We start from the raw sequence: 15869 nt of genomic DNA on the forward strand, positions 1-15869 counted from the left end.
TCTGGGGCTTGAGCACACAACCTCCTACTCAACAGTCCGACGTTCTACAACTTGAGCTAACAAGGCAGTTACAACCCAAATAGCCCCAGTTTACTCGCCGAAATAGTATTGACACCTTCTTCGCTTTCTCCTTTTTCATTTAACGTTGTTCCGTAGAAAATGCCGTAAGTTGTTAATGACAAGAACAAAAGAACAGTGGTGAAAGGAAGGAATTTTCTCTTTAACAGAGTCAGAGTAATTAGACTTTGCCGGGAACTTTTCTAAAAGCGTGGAGACTACATGATATGATAGTGGCTTAGATATAGATTCATGAAGCAGGCAAAATTGTAAAAGAAGGAACAAAGACTGTAAAGGACAGATTGCGTCAAACTCGAATGAAGATCTTGAATAAAATTCACGTCCCGAGGATGGAAAAGGCAATTCTCGGAAACGTATGTATTTATTCATGAAGCGTCTTTGTCTTCTCTTGCGTCGTGAGCTTGGGATCCTTGTGCTTTGAATACACACGCCGGAATATCACGCTTAGAACGTAACGTTTCACAGCGACACCCTTTTGTAAAATAACACGCTCAGCCATTCGTATATCAACACATGGCGAGGAAAGATAACTTACCGTCGCAATGTGTTCGTTAGGAAGAAAGCTGAAGCGGTAAGTGAGTTCTGAGTTTAATTTCGTTCTTTAATCGAGCAAAAAAGAAATTGAAAGTTGCAGCAGTACTATAAAACCTCTAGGGTGAAGAGCTGAATTGGAACTTTCAGCTATTCGAAGACGTGCTTCTGTTGTAAAAGGACACAACTTTACTTTCATTGCATACTTCCCACACGCCAGTCCGAAATCTACATTTTTAGCATCTTTTTGCAAAAATTTTCATCTTCAAGCTGAGGCTAACGTAAATACACTTCTTTGAATGGGGTAGGACGATTTCAGATAATTCAGTTTTGTTTTGTTGTCACATAACGATTTATCATTCAGCGTGTCAGCGTGTTACGAAAGAAGATTAGAGAGAAGTGGCTAATAATAGAGTAGACTTCCTTTCAGTCACAGCTTCCATCCGAAAACGTAACTTAATATTAGGAACATCAATGGAGAAAACATATTTTAGATAACTGGAAAAAGATATGGCCAAGTCCAAGTGAAAAATCAAGCTTATGCTATTTCTTAGTAGTCTTCAAAAGATTTGAATGCAATTAAAACAATCAAAATTATTTTATTGCCAAAAATTCCTATCGTTAGATAAATTTATGGGCTCCAGTTTCCACCGCAAATCCGAAACTTTAGGGAAGGATGTGACGCAATTCTTTCGCTTTTTCGCTTTTTTTCACGCCTAAGAGTTCTTTTTCTCCTTACCTTTCCATGTCCAGGTGGTGTCGAAATATCACGAATAACATGTCATATTGGGTTTGTTTACAACATGAGTCAAGGCCGAAAACTGAGAAGTATTTTGGGGGAGTCGCAAAATTATTTTATTGCCAAAAAATTATTTTATTGCCAAAAATTCCTATCGTTAGATAAATTTATGGGCTCCAGTTTCCACCGCAAATCCGAAACTTTACGGAAGGATGTGACGCGAAGTGCTTACGAAATTCATGCTTGATAACTAATAGTGTTAGTGGATTCTGCCGGAATTGAACGAAATGACCGATAGGCGACTCAGAAGGCTGCTGTTGTGTTTTATGACCATATGGACTGTGGCGTTAGGACAAACAGGCAACTATTCTGTCGTCAGAGGTAAGGGTTAGAGGGATTTATTGGACATACTCTGAAGCTTCTCAAAGTCAAATTTCACTGATAAAAATATTTGGGAGTACAAATTTGTTTATTCGAATTTTCTGATTCCCAAGTATCGGCCAATGGACCGTTTGCTTAGGAAATTTTGATCATCAGCTCACTCGATCTCTTTGGCGAGTTTTCAGTTGGAACAACAGGGAGCCACGATAGTTAGTTCCATGCATTTTACAAGCGTTTTTTCGCATGAAGACGACTCCATGTCAAATCTATTCGTGTTCCTTTCCAACTTCCGGTGTTTGATGTTGGCCTGCTTGTTTGTCAATCTCTTATACATTGTACGCCCTTAAATAATCTGTAAATTGGATTTTTGTTCTTTCAATTTTCAAAGTACCAAAACCTGAATACTGTTACTGCTATTTTCAAACTTTCACCGAAAAAAACGCTGATTGGCGAAGTACAGACACTGCTGTTCAAAAATTCATTAATGTCTGTCTGGCAGGAAAAAAGAAGGCTTCCATTCAGAAGTAGACTTTAAACAGCTTTTCTACTTAAGGTGGTATTATAGTCGATCAAGAGCCACAACTGTACTGAAAACGAATGTTTGGCAGACATCACAATCCCCACTTCGCCAGAATATATGCTTTTCTAATTTAATTAGCCGATACTACTAGCTTTAAATGACTTCCTTTCATTAAACATCAGGTGAAACATCTTCAATTTGGGGTCAAAATTCTAAAACAGTTTTTTTTTTTTAATCATTTATTTAGACTTTAAGGCATTTCATTGCTGAATAAATTCACAAAGCATCTCGCCACTGAACTAAATACTTTATTAATACTGGGACCAGGTTAAAACGAACATTACGAGACCGCCAGGATTAAAGTTACTACGTAGACGTGTAATACAGTCGATATCATACCTTAATATTACATAACGCATCCCTGATGTGCACAATTTGCAGCGCGACTCATTGAGAGGTTTCTAATTACTGTCGAGCTTCATCAGGGAGGTAAATCGTCTTTACCTCAGATGGTGCCTTGCGTAGCCTCAGAGCGATGCACCTCGTCCTAACTGCCTTGTCCTATTAGAGACCTCTAATATCTTTCTGGCCCCTTCCCCCAACCCATCTCTCCAGTAAGACATCCTCTCCCCACAATTTCTTCTAGAATGTATCTCTTTTATGTATTTAGATAACGAAGGAAACGAAGAATTCATAACCGTGAATAAAACAGGGTACGTAAGACTTAGTTGTGTTCTATTGGGATAAACCCTTTAACCACTTCCACCCACACGTCAGTATGCATATGTTCCATACTGATCTCCATAGCAAGGTGCTGTGGAGAGGAAAATTTGTTTAATATCGAGAGCTTTTATAGTTTGAGATCATTCCCTCTATTCCCCTTACCTTAAAGTTTTATTCAGGGGTGATATTGTAAGGAGAAATTAGATGCTAATCACTTTTAGGGATCAAATGGTTAAATTGCCACCGGATCAAGTTGAGACGGTTGTAGTCTGTCGACACACAGAAACACAGAAACTCCTGAGAATATCTATCACCAGATTTCGCCGCAGTAACTCGTCGAGGGATGACATTATGGCGGCTAATTCCAATCTTGTGGCGCAATTCCTTCGCTTTTTCGCCTTTTTTTCACGCCTAAGAGTTCTTTTTCTCCTTACCTTTCCATGTCCAGGTGGTGTCGAAATATCACGAATAACATGTCATATTGGTTTTGTTTACAACGTGAGTCAAGGCCGAAAACTGAGAAGTATTTTGGGGGAGTCGCATTTTTTACGGGGAAAATGGGAAGGGAACCAGTCGTCGTCAACAGAGAAGAAAGGGAGGGGAGACTGCGAATTAACTGCTAATGAGGGGGGATAATGTAGAGCCTTACAGGAGGGGGGGATTCGTTGAATTTCGTCGTGTTACAACCAAAATCCTGCGACCCCCTCCCCCCAGTTAATCAATATTGACAATTTCCCAAAATAGTTTTTTTTATTTTTTTAAACATTTCTGTTTTAGCAATATCTCATGTGTCTCTGCTCAACCCATTCCTAAATCACAAGCCTACTGTAAGCCATATCGTCACAAAGGAAGTGGTGGTGTTTGCGCGAGTATTGTCAAAGATCGCAATGTTTATGGCTCATCATCGCATCAAAAGAAGATGAAAAGTAGTCTATATAACTTCAGAATGGCAAAGACTTACATTCTTTCCAAAGGTGATATCTCTTATAGATGCCTTCGCACTGTGGATCTGGTTTACTGCAACCACTACTTTCCAAAGTGTGACGACACGTCATCAAAGATTCTTCCAGTTCCAGTCTGTAGGGAGGCCTGCGATGTTATGGTACAGAGGCATTGCAAAGAAGAGTATCGTCGCGCTAACGAAATTAACAAGGCTCTACAGGACTCCCCTGTACTCGGGCTTGGATGGAGTTTTGAATTGCTTAACTGCTCAGAGTTCCCTTTGAGAAACGGTGGTTCTATTCCAGAGTGTCATTTTCCTGAGGAACTCAAAGGTATTTTGCTCCATGTGTTTGATTTCTGTCAATCAAATTGCTCCTATCACTGAAGCAGTTTGCAATAAATTATGTTGGGAGAGGTAACAGCTTGGGTAGACGGGTTAGGTTGAAAGTTGTAATGTGAAAAAGTATTATGTAAAAATTAAAAAACTTTGACGCAAGAAGCGGGAGTCGATGCGGTATAAAAAGGAACTCAAAACTGGAAAAGTCTTTTACTTGTTACACTTGGCGTTTGAAGATCATGAGCACGAGGTGCCACCAAATCAGAGTGGGTTTTCTTTATGGTAACTCAGAGTCTGCATAAAAGGAAAAAACGAAAATAGTTGCTGCAAGTTTAAGGTTTTTTAATGGATGATATGTACAAGCCTTTGCAACCACTTGTTTTAGAACAGAAGCTAGACCACTGTTTTATCAGCTTTTTATCCTGGCATCACTCAGGTGATTTGTAAAAGAAGGACTCAAAATAAACTGATTTCGTCCTTTCTGACACCCAGTTCATGCCATGTGATGATTCCTCTTGGAGATTAGAGTTCTTCCACTAGAACAAACTCAAATGGAATCAGCTACGTATGACGGATTTTCCCGTTGTTTTTATTAAAGCGAAGTATCACTGATCTAAATTGGGTGAATTCACCGATTTTTAACTTGGCCGAATCCTTCTTCTGTTATAGCCAGAACCCTTCACGAGATGTTTACTCCCTTTAATTGACCTTATGTCAATTTCTCATTTTAGAAAAAAACGCGTTGGAAGGAGACTTCCGTGGTAAGTAAGCACTTTCTTAAAAGCTTATTGTTGAGCGAAAGCTTTTTCGTAACAAGACTGTCATATTTATAATCTATTTGAACAGATAGGTGTTTTCATGGTGATGGTCAATCATACCGTGGAAATGTATCTGTGACACAGTCCGGTTACAAGTGCCAGTCCTGGACTTCCCAGTGCCCTCATCGGCATCAAAGAACACCAGAGATTTTTCCCGAACTGAGTAACGCCGGCAATGCATGCCGGAACCCCGGAGGACAGGCCCCTCTCGGTCCTTGGTGCTACACCACTAATTCCACAATTCGTTGGGAATACTGCAATATCTCAACTTGTACTCCAGGTAAGATTACTTCGTTTGCTTCAAGGAGATTGTTTGCTGAAATGGTATAACACTACATAGGACTGGGGTCAACGCGCCCAAAGAATGTTGGGACAGCAAGCCCGGTTGCCTTGTTGCTACCTCATCGGGCTATGTAACAAACTGCGTTTCTCATAAGTTGTAGCATACTAAAGTCAGCGAAGGCTTTCATTTAGAGAAATTTTCACCTTGCAACATTATTAACATCATCTATAATTTTAAAGAAGTACTAATTAATGCAATACTTAAATTCGGCACATTTTTAGCATGAAGACATGAACAAATTACTTAATTCTAATTTTGAATGGTTCTAAAGTTTTTAATTTCTGATTCTGAATGTTTTTCTTATTCTACGGAACTGATTACTTCGTGCCGCTGGTGATTAGCCAACTAATTTTTCATCAAATTAATAAAGGGGGAAAGTTTCTGAAGAAACTGTGGTGCTGCGTCTGTGGGAGAGTATGACAGGGTACCAATGTAGCTCCATTTTCTGCGCAAAAACGCACACACAACTCACAATTCCTTTATTCGTTCTGACGAAGGGCTAGCGCTCGAAACGTCAGCCTTTAAACTCTTTACGGTAGCCAATTTACGTTATAAACTCAGTTGATAGTGCCAAATTACCCTAGTTTTTTTTTTATCAGGTGGGTATTAGTTGCTGAGTTGTTTCTGAATTTGAGTAGAATCAATTATTTACTTAAGGCATATTTTGATTATTATCATTAGTATATCTTATTTTTCTATTCCTCTTTATAATGCTATCAAAGACGCAACACTGTCCAACTGGAGTCCTTTCACCAAGTGTTCAGTATCTTGCGGGAACGGCTGGGCCACGCGCATGCGCACTTGCACCAGACCACGTCTTGGCTGGAAAAGTTGCTCCTCTCTCGGGGCACTCTATGAACGGCAACCGTGCAGCCTTCAAAATTGTCCCGGTAACTAAAAAACTATAGTTCTCTACTTCTGCCTCCTTACGATACAAAGATTGGTAAATTCCCCCCTGATCTGATACTGAAACGTTGAATAAATGCACTGAACCTATACATTGTGTTTGCACTTCAGTACTTGATCGGGCTTTTGGGTCATGCAAAAAAGTTTTACTGGAGGATCAAAATAAAACAATTTTATGTTATATGATAATCTAATTCCCAAACAAGGGTCAACGAGATGGATCAATAGATATGCAATCAGAGGTCTGGTATCTATTTATCACTTCCTTTGAGACTGAAGATTATTCTTATACACTTCCATTTAAATAAATGACGGCACACAAGAATAATGATTTTCTAAACTTCTGTAACTTGTTCATTACAATTTATTTTAGGGAATGTCGATAATATGGAGGAAGTACCAAAAGACATAAAAAGACATTAGGTCACTACTTTACAATATCTGTACTTCCAAGCGTGGCAATGAGAATTTAATATTTAATATTAATATTTGTTGGTTCAATCTGGACTCACGTGAATTCAAATACTATTTCTTGACAAGTGATAACAAGGTGGTTCGGGATCTCGATCGAACAATGGAACCCAGGTTAGCCTCGACCGTGTTTGATTTCTTCCGATTGGGTGAGGAGGTGTAGAATGAGGCCGATAAAAGAGCGACTTGAAAAAATAAAAGCAATAACGAGTTACAAGTTGTTTTGACATTCAATTGAGACTTGGGTAACTGAATGTGACTGAGGACGAGCTATTAAATACAAATCTATAAACAAATAATAACCACAAACTACAAAAAACATAGCACTATCTTTCCGGGGCGGCAAGAGGTATAAAGAACCTTAGGAAAAACTCGTTGTGGCTGCTTTTGTCAATACTATTAATGCTACTGAATGTTTCACTATTTCTATATCATTTCAGGGCTGAACTTCACATGGATCATCATACACTCAACCACTGGAGCAGTTCTATTCATGGTCAGCATAATTCTGGTCGTTATGTTGGTTAAGAAGCGTAGTAAGTGAAGCAATATTTCCTCGTCTATCTGAGGGTTTTTTTTGGCAATTCCATACTGATTTGATTTAAAACCTTTTTTTTTCATCAGCAGGTCGTAAGCCAAATAGCCCTAACATCCAAGATGAAGAGGAGATAACTCCCTACGCAACAGTTCACCTCAGTGAAGTTTTTCCAGCAAATGCGACAAGTAATTGTTATCCCATTCCTGGTATGTACGACAATCCACTGAAAGCTTTTCCTCCTCACCCATGGATAAAAACAGGATCAAAAGCCGCTAATAAGCAAGAGATAAGAAGATCGCCATACGAAAATCTCGACCACCTTGGGAGGCAAGCAGTAAATCCTCTCCAGTACCTCTTTTATCAGCCTCGTTATGAAAATGAATTAACTGATAATACAACCCGAGATGTGATTCATATAAGGCCTGGGTACGACAAGTTGATGTCCACCACAAGGAAAAAGAGGCGGGAAATTTACAGAGGTGAGGGTACGCACTTAGCATGCGAGAAAGCAGACATGTCTGTATATGATTCTCTCATCCGCGAAATCAACCTCAAGTGTAAAAGTCGGAGAGAAGATTTGACTGACTCAGAAGAAGATGGTGAAAGGAATATTCGTGTCATTATGGAAGATCCCTGGCGACGAATGGAGCCCAACTTGCTCAAAAGATTAAGGTGAAAATACAAGAGTCGAAGGACTTATCTAACAATGGTTGACGTCGAGAATGGTTGAATTGTAAATGACTGGAATACATCCGTCACTGCGTTCCAAAGCTGCCTTAAAAATGGAAGATAAAAGAGGTTTATTTTAGTTTTATAGCGCCAGTGACCCATCCCAGAACACCGAACAAGAACAATCGGCCATTTCATGTTTTCAAACGGGGGGAACTGCAAATGGAAATAAGAAATGAATCGAATAGTTCAGTTTCACGCGCATTTGTATTTGTGGCAAAAAAAAAAAACAGATGAAAGTAAAGGTATGTCTGAGAGAACTGAAGGGAGCGCGACATGCAATGCTTAATAACAGAAGTGCACCTTGCATGCGTGATCAAAAGCCTGAAATGTTTGGATAAAGAATAAAACGAAGATTAAAAAATCTTCTTGAGTGTTATTAGTACCGAACTATTGGGCGTAACATTCAATTAAAAAATTCTCAATCATTGACTTTTTCCTCACATCCTCGACTCTGTCAGTGTTTCATTCATATAGATCTGTGAACTCCATGATCCGCTCTTGCATCCCGTGCTACACATAAAAAATGTAACGAAACAAGCGGTTTTTATCAGACTTAATGACATAAACTGAAAGGAAAAAAAACCATGGGGCATAAACTTCATTAAAGCAAACAAGACTCGAGGCATAAGCGGAATAACTGACGAGTTAAAGATAATCAGTTGCTCTTCTATTCCTTGGAGTTATTAGTCAAGAGGATTATTCCATAGACTGAAAATTAAATCAGAATAAGAAACATCAGGGAAGCATTAAGATGATGGCCAATTTAACAGTTTCACTTTATATAGCAAGAGCCCGTTGCATGGGTCTCGCATCGATACATTACATCGCTCAATCCGTCATAGGTCTGCATTATAAGCAGTGCTTACAAGCCTTTTCAGTCGTGTTCAGGAATGCAGAAGAAGAGGTCTTGCCATTGCACTTCTTGCAGGTATGTTTACGAGCATGATTATGCGCTTTATGGAGGGTATTGTTCACCCTTTAACTCCAATGAGTGACCAAGACTGAATATCTCCCAACAATTTCGAAACAAAATCAAGCAGACAAGTGATGAGAATAAGGAAAAATATCAATTAAGGAATTATCAGTTGATCAAACACGAAATTCTCCAATACAACATCACGAGAATTTTATGACAGACAGTAAGGAGAATTGCTAATGAGATCTTGGGGTGAAAGGGTTAACGCAGATTTAAATGGCAAAACCGTACACAGTCCATCGACAAGTTCCCGTCCCCCTAACCCTATTGCAGAGCGGCTTTGAAGTGTCTGAAAACAATGAATCACGTACATAGAGTCTCGCGCCATATTCAGGGAGATCAACTTTCAACTGGAATAAGAATCAAATACGCGAACACGTGTAATCATACACTAAGTAATTTCAAACGCCCCCAGAACTTTCACACAAAATTTTGGGCTTTTCATTAAGTGACAGCCTTCACGTTGAGATGACGGATACTTTTTCGACGCAACAACAGTAAAGAAAAATACAAATAAATATACAAATGCAGCACATCTATCTTTCCTGTAGATGTAAGATTTGTATCGAACATTCTCGCACAGTTGAAGCTGCCTTGTCTTTCTCCTTTAAAAAACGGAAAATCTAGGCATTAAATGAATTGCACAGTCTAATTTTTTCACGTGCGGAGAGAGTGGACAAAGTCTTAAATATTAACTTCACCAAGCTACTGAAGCGGTCAAAGTTGACATATCCCCCACACCATACAGAAGCCCTGATTTCTTATATTCTTTGTTACATTTTCCCTACAGATAAAATGTCTGCCTCGATGAAACTCTGTAAGATGACTGTAAGAATGCGTACTTCGGTTAGATCAAGCCTGGGTAGAAGAGCGTTACGCAAAAAGGGAAGAGGACAATTGAAAACATAATTTTTCAAATGCCTAATAACATTTTCCTTGCAAATAAAATACCTGGCTTTATATCGGAAGCTTCGTAAGTTGACGAATGAAATATCCTAATTTTGGTTGGATCATTTTTTTAATCACAAGACGAATTTAAAGTTAAATAAGCAGCATTTGAGGGCTATACATTGTTCATAAAAATAATGAACTACTTTTGTTTCTTCTTTTTCTGCTCTTTTTTCGACTTCTTCAGAGACTTTGTGGCCTTGATAGCACTATCAATGAATTCAAACTCAACAGGCTTGTCTGTGTCGTCAGAAAGGCGGTTCTTTTTCTTTTTCTCGGTCTCCACCTTTTTGCTCGCACACTGACCCTTTTTCAGTTTCTTTTCGAACGAGGCATCAACCGACCCTTTCGTGTCATCAACGTCATCTTCCTACGAGAAACGAGGCAAAAAGAAAAAATCACCACATCGTCGTCGCTAGTACTTACGGATCAACCTACCCCTCCCCTAACCCAACAACAGTCAACTAATAGCAAGTAGAGTTAATATTGGGTTAGCGTAGGGGTGGGCGCGCCGTTGCTCGGACACTGACACTGCTGCGCACTTACTTAAAAGCACACGACCTATGAGAGAAAAGTTCCCAGTCGGAGAACTCGATTCCGTGGCTACCACCTTTATATTTTTCCTAGAATAGAAATAATTCTGAAGTTGAAAAATATCTTGTCCTGTTAGAACATACTTCCTCTGAATCAACAGCATCTTCCCCTCTTGCTGTGAAACCCAGTGCCGCCATTTCTCGGCCGAACTTTCTGGACTTGCTGTTTTCCACCAGCTTTGCTTTCTTGGTATGCTCAATATGCTCTCTCTCCTCTAGAATCTCTTCCAAAAATTTTCTTTTCCTTACTGCCTTTTGCTCCTTCTCGTGCCAGGTTTTGTCTTTCCTTTTAAAGTGCTGGGCGCCACAATTTCTGAGCACAATTCTGCCATAGAAATTACCATTGAGCTGTTGTTCACTAATGAGCAGCTCTTGGATAATGGCTTCCTTATATTTCACCTCTGCTTGTCTCCAACAAGTTTCAACAACATGGCTACCTTGTTTTTCACACGCAAGTCTCACAAAGGTCCCCTGAAAGATAGAGACAAGATTGGTCTTCGATTCTTCATTGAGTACCAATGGTTTAATTGACAGAATTTAATTTAACCCTTTACACCCTAATATCAGAACGTATATTCTCCATACTGTTCTCTATACATATCCAAAGGTTACTGACAAGGAGAATTTGTTTAAGAATCAAATACTTCTTTAGTGGGTGATCATTTTCTTTATTCTCGTGACCTTAATGTTGGATTCAGGGATGATATTTTAAGGAGAAATTAGATGCTTATCACTCTTATGGGACAATGGGTTAATAATGATATACATTTACATTGGCCCCTTTGGATCTAAAATTTAACGAATCACCCAATGTATGTTTGAAACTTGAGGAGCTTAACAGCTCTCAAATTTGTTGGAGTTTATTATATGCAAAATGATATGCAAATGATGTTTCTGGAACACTAAGCCTTGGCTGTATATCTGATCAGCTTTAGTCTGGTATTTTATGCAACCGAGCAATTCTCAAATAAACATCAAAAGTGATCCAGGATTGCATCAGTTTTGCTTCACTTCGTCCTGTGATTGGTTCAGAAAGCTCATGCCACTCTCCCAACCAATCTGTTGCAAAACTGAAATGGGTCTAAAACCAATCACAAATTGTTCTTCATGTTTTCTCGCCCTTTTTGCACCTTGGTTGTTGCTTTTATTGTTATTTTTGTTCTCATTGACTCTTAAGTTGGATTGTCTTTGCCATTCATTCATCAACTTGACAGAGTGGCATGAAAGACAAGTTACATGTCAGCTGCCAATTGGCTATATTAAACACATGCAAAAGTATCTTAATATATACAGTGTAATGAAGAGAAATGAAACAAACATGTAAATATTACCTTAAACTTCTCAATTAGAACATGTTTCTTCTCTGATGGCACAAATCTGCTCTTCAAGAAAGCTTCCAATGCATAAGAACCCATTGAGTCAGTGGCAAGAGTCATTAATTCCCCCAAGGAAAGACAAAGCAGACTTGTTACCAGCTTGTTTGGGTCTTGAAAATCAAATAATGTCTTCAGTAACAATGCTCCATGAAAGTTAATGGATTTAAGCTTAGCTTCAGGTGGAGATTCTTCCTATGGAAAATAAAAGGGAAGATATGAAAAACCATAATATTGTTGTTCATTCACAAAATTACAATGGAAGTTTATTATATCATAGACCTAGCTATACAGGTGTGACATTACATAATGAAATTACACACCAACTAATTTAAAAGTAAATACTACAAGACAAATAATTCCCTGTTACACTAAGAAGTAAAAACAATAATAAAATGAATAAATAAATAAATTCTAACAATAATATAAGAATTGGTAAAAAGATGAAGGAAAACTTTGCAGATGCCCCCAATTTCTGTAGGGTACATTCCCTACTATTTGGGAGAAGTGCTTGGGTTCTTTAACTACCCCTGTTAACTAATTAATACAAAGAAGTTGCAGGAAATGGGGTGTACAGTTTATCATCTTTATCCAAGAAGACTATAACAACAAACAATTGCAAGTGTCACAAAAAAAGGTAGCACATACTCTTCAGCTATTTCAAGACCCTGAGTATTGGTTTGCTCTGGGGCTTGAGCCCACGACCTCCTACTAAACAATTTGACGTTCTACAACCTGAGCTAACAAGGCAGTTACAACCCAAACAACCCCAGTTTACTCACCGAAATAGTATTGACACCTCCTTCACTTTCTCCTTTTTCATTTAACTTTGTTCCATAGAAAATGTCATAAGTTGTTAATGACAAGAACAAAAGAACAGCACTGGATTGTTCCTCTTTTCCTTCACAGTGAAATGCTTGCAGCAGCGCTTTCAACATTGTTTTTTGCTTGATCACAAACCGCACAGCAACTTCAGCCATTCTTACTACAATGCCCATATGCTCATTAGCAAGAAGATCTTCTAGATATGGTAGCAGCTCTGCTAACATTTGCTTTGCCTAAATCACAGAAAAGTCAACTTATAATCCAGGGACTTAAAATGACAGTAACAAATGACTTCTTCTTGAATCTCACTGCTCACAATCACAACTAAAAAGATTGCAATCAATCATAGGACAAAAAGATGTGCTGGATTAAATATGAACCCCACTTGAAGAGTCCTCCCTGAAATAACCTTTAACCTTTTCAAGTGATAAGCATCTAATATCTCCCAACAGTATCACTGCTGAATCATACATTAAGGTCATGAGAATAAAGGAGGTGATCACAAACTTAAGAAACTCTTGATTGTTAGACAAATTCTCCTTGTAAGAACCATGGGAAAGGTATGGAGAACAGTATGGAGAATTTGCATACTGATATAAAGGGTTAAGCCAACACTGGATAGAGTAATGAAAGTGCCTGCTTTTTAAAGGTTTCACTACATGAAATTATCACAACAATTACCAAAAATAAGTAAACAGTAAATAACAGAAAACAAATCTAACCTGAGCTTTATCTGTTGTGCTTGCCATCAGATGTTGTACAATAAAATTAGAAATAGGATGGCAGGACAACTGAACCAAGTGAGTATTGAAGTAAGAATCATAAATCTCTTGCCAAAGCTCAGGTGTAACAACATGTAAAATCTTTTCAACCAAGTGACTGCTGATCTCATTTGAAAGTAGAACAGGTACCCTGTAGCTTCTGAAAACGAAAGAAACAAACAGTACATGAAATCATACAACCTATATACAACAGTATGTACATGATGCCATATCTTAAAACTAAAAACAGCCATGATGAACAAATTTATTCACACCCCGTGAGCACCTGTCGGTACAAGAACTTTAGAATGTGATGTAATCATGTGCAACGAAACACAATAGTAACATGACACAGTCACTGCCCTTGCTTGCCATCTCAAATTTGCAGTTAATTTGATCAAACCAATATATGTGATTTTTTTTGCTGTTGTTCTTTATGCAGATATGACCATTACCTTTCTTGCTCTTTTTGGGCCTGCTCACTGTCACTTTCCTTAGGTTCTCTGGGTCCTTTGATCCTTCCTTTCTTACTGTTGTACATGTCAATTTGAGACATAACCGCCTTGCATAACTTCATACACAATGACTGATCTTTCCTGTGTAGAACCAGTAGTAATGTCTGCAAGAGGGGATTACTTACTGGGTGAAGAGCCAATTTTTGGAGTTCCATTTTAATTATTTTGTTGGTGAGTTGTTCGAGAACAGGTAGAAAGCTATCTGGAACTGCAACTGTCTCCATATGTGTGATGGCCTCTGTTCCAAAGGCATTTCCCACTGGATGATAAAAGGAAAGTATAAGAGAGATTAACCAGGTAACAGAAACAATCATGATACACCACATGCACTATTTCTACTTTTTCTCACACTAAATACCTCATTCACAATAATACAAATAAACTTTAAATTGAAAAATAATTTTGACAATTTTATAACAACTTGTTTCAAAAGTGGCAGTTTCTTTTACAATTGTTTCATGATAGAGTGATATGTAATTCTGAATCTTGGCCTTGAAAGCACCTGGTTTCTTCTGCCCTCCGGTTCTCTATAATTGATATAAAAGACACCAGCCAATTGCAGGTAAAACTAAGAACACTAGTAATTTTGAAGAATACAAGTTCACTCCATTTTCTTCCAGTTTCACTTGTGACAGTGGCACTTACATTTATTTGATATTACTGGTTACACTCAATAAACCCATAGCATGATAAACTTTTGCTCTCTATACACTTCTTTTCAGCTGAAAAACAGCCTATTTGATTAGTCATTTACGTTATACACCCTGAAAAAAACTCTAATATCACCTGTTATCTATTTACCCTGTTATTCTACTCATTGTGAGTCAATTCTTTTCATGAGCCTCTAGAAAGAATCAGCTAACATAGTTCAGGGGTTTCAAAATGTTTTGAAGTATCAGGCTCTGCAAAAATGGATGACTGTGAAAAGTTCATTAAGAGCCAAAAGGTAATTATTTTGACCAGAGTAACCAGCGACACGTTATCAAGTAGCTGGCAGAATTCTGGCTGTTATTAGCTTGTTTTGAAACCCCTGATAGCTGTACACTTAATTAAAATGTTTAATACCTTGACTCTGCTTGATTGACTGTCTTTTCTCCTCTGATTGATAACTTTTTTCTCTACTTCGCCGTGAGGCTCGACTACGTACCACATTATCCGCAACTTTCACACCACCCAGCACCTCAAAGGCAGTTCTGAGAACATGGCTTCCGTAAGTATGGCTGACAAGTTCACCTATATTCTCTCGAAAACAATCACAGAGACTCAGGAAAAGTTCCTCCGCACTTTTCAAATCGTCGATATTATTTTCAACTTCTCTGTTTTTACTGCGCTCCGACCTTATTGCTTTTGGAATAGCACAAATGAGCGATTGGAGCACATGGCTACCGAATTTGTCCATGGCGATTTGGCAGAAATGATCCTCAGTGTTTTGTATTACGCGGCGAATTTGGATATCGTTCAAATAAACGATTAGCTTCTCCATAGTTCTGCTGACTATCATATCACAGGAAAGTTTAACCTCGTTGTTTTCAACTTGTGTAAACACGTTTTCCATAAATAGCTTTCGACTCTCATCATCATCAAAATCGTCTTCATTTATCATATCTTCTACCCTTTTGAAATAACTGGAAGTTTGCTCGTCGAGATCGGATGTTACTTTGACCTGCTTCTTGCTGTTTTTCTTTTTCATCGCGTCTATTTTCTCGTTAAAGCCTGATTTCAAATTCAACACAACCCGTCCGCCATATTGAAACCTTATGGAGACTCAGCAGCCTGGCCTTTTCACTTATTCTCGCCCAGTCTACCAAACGGATAGCTC

The 15869-nt window shown here is 38.5% G+C and overlaps 2 protein-coding genes across 8 annotated transcripts; one reads left to right on the forward strand and one right to left on the reverse strand.

Moving 5' to 3' along the window:
* The first annotated feature begins 1583 nt into the window (after nucleotides 1-1583).
* Nucleotides 1584-8485, forward strand: LOC113679459 (muscle, skeletal receptor tyrosine protein kinase). 7 transcript variants are annotated; one of them, XM_089201258.1, is made up of 9 exons: nucleotides 1584-1729; nucleotides 2920-2962; nucleotides 3750-4246; nucleotides 4983-5012; nucleotides 5098-5349; nucleotides 6135-6302; nucleotides 6859-6903; nucleotides 7230-7285; nucleotides 7414-7607. In XM_089201258.1, the coding sequence occupies exons 1-9, from the start codon at nucleotides 1636-1638 to the stop codon at nucleotides 7459-7461; spliced, it is 1233 nt and encodes a 410-aa protein (XP_089057384.1). In that variant the 5' UTR covers nucleotides 1584-1635; the 3' UTR covers nucleotides 7462-7607. The 7 variants fall into 7 exon arrangements, with proteins under 7 accessions (XP_089057384.1, XP_089057385.1, XP_089057379.1 ...); XM_089201253.1 differs by having other exon boundaries at nucleotides 1588-1729; nucleotides 7230-7325; nucleotides 7414-8485; XM_089201254.1 differs by having other exon boundaries at nucleotides 1588-1729; nucleotides 7230-7325; nucleotides 7417-8485.
* A 1549-nt stretch (nucleotides 8486-10034) lies between these two features.
* LOC113679470 (nucleolar protein 9) lies at nucleotides 10035-15824 on the reverse strand. The gene is made up of 7 exons (XM_089201261.1): nucleotides 15116-15824; nucleotides 13991-14309; nucleotides 13497-13695; nucleotides 12732-13007; nucleotides 11908-12144; nucleotides 10661-11047; nucleotides 10035-10353 (listed from the first exon to the last, which is right to left on the reverse strand). The coding sequence occupies exons 1-7, from the start codon at nucleotides 15738-15740 to the stop codon at nucleotides 10126-10128; spliced, it is 2271 nt and encodes a 756-aa protein (XP_089057387.1). The 5' UTR covers nucleotides 15741-15824; the 3' UTR covers nucleotides 10035-10125.
* Between the last annotated feature and the right edge of the window lie 45 nt (nucleotides 15825-15869).

Source organism: Pocillopora damicornis, chromosome 3 (genome assembly GCF_964200805.1).
Source record: "Pocillopora damicornis chromosome 3, jaPocDami1.2, whole genome shotgun sequence".
Lineage (NCBI taxonomy): Eukaryota > Metazoa > Cnidaria > Anthozoa > Scleractinia > Pocilloporidae > Pocillopora > Pocillopora damicornis.

Excerpts from the sequence above, each read along its gene's own strand:
- LOC113679459 (XM_089201253.1), top strand. The coding sequence starts at position 1,636 with ATGACCGATAGGCGACTCAGAAGGCTGCTGTTGTGTTTTATGACCATA. Across the intron at positions 5,013-5,097 it reads GTTGGAAGGAGACTTCCGTG|ATAGGTGTTTTCATGGTGAT; the intron begins GTAAGTAAGCAC and ends CTATTTGAACAG. Across the intron at positions 6,904-7,229 it reads GATCGAACAATGGAACCCAG|GGCTGAACTTCACATGGATC; the intron begins GTTAGCCTCGAC and ends ATATCATTTCAG.
- LOC113679470 (XM_089201261.1), bottom strand. The coding sequence starts at position 15,740 with ATGAAAAAGAAAAACAGCAAGAAGCAGGTCAAAGTAACATCCGATCTC. Across the intron at positions 11,048-11,907 it reads TTCTAATTGAGAAGTTTAAG|GGGACCTTTGTGAGACTTGC; the intron begins GTAATATTTACA and ends TCTATCTTTCAG. Across the intron at positions 10,354-10,660 it reads ATGCTGTTGATTCAGAGGAA|GAAGATGACGTTGATGACAC; the intron begins GTATGTTCTAAC and ends CGTTTCTCGTAG.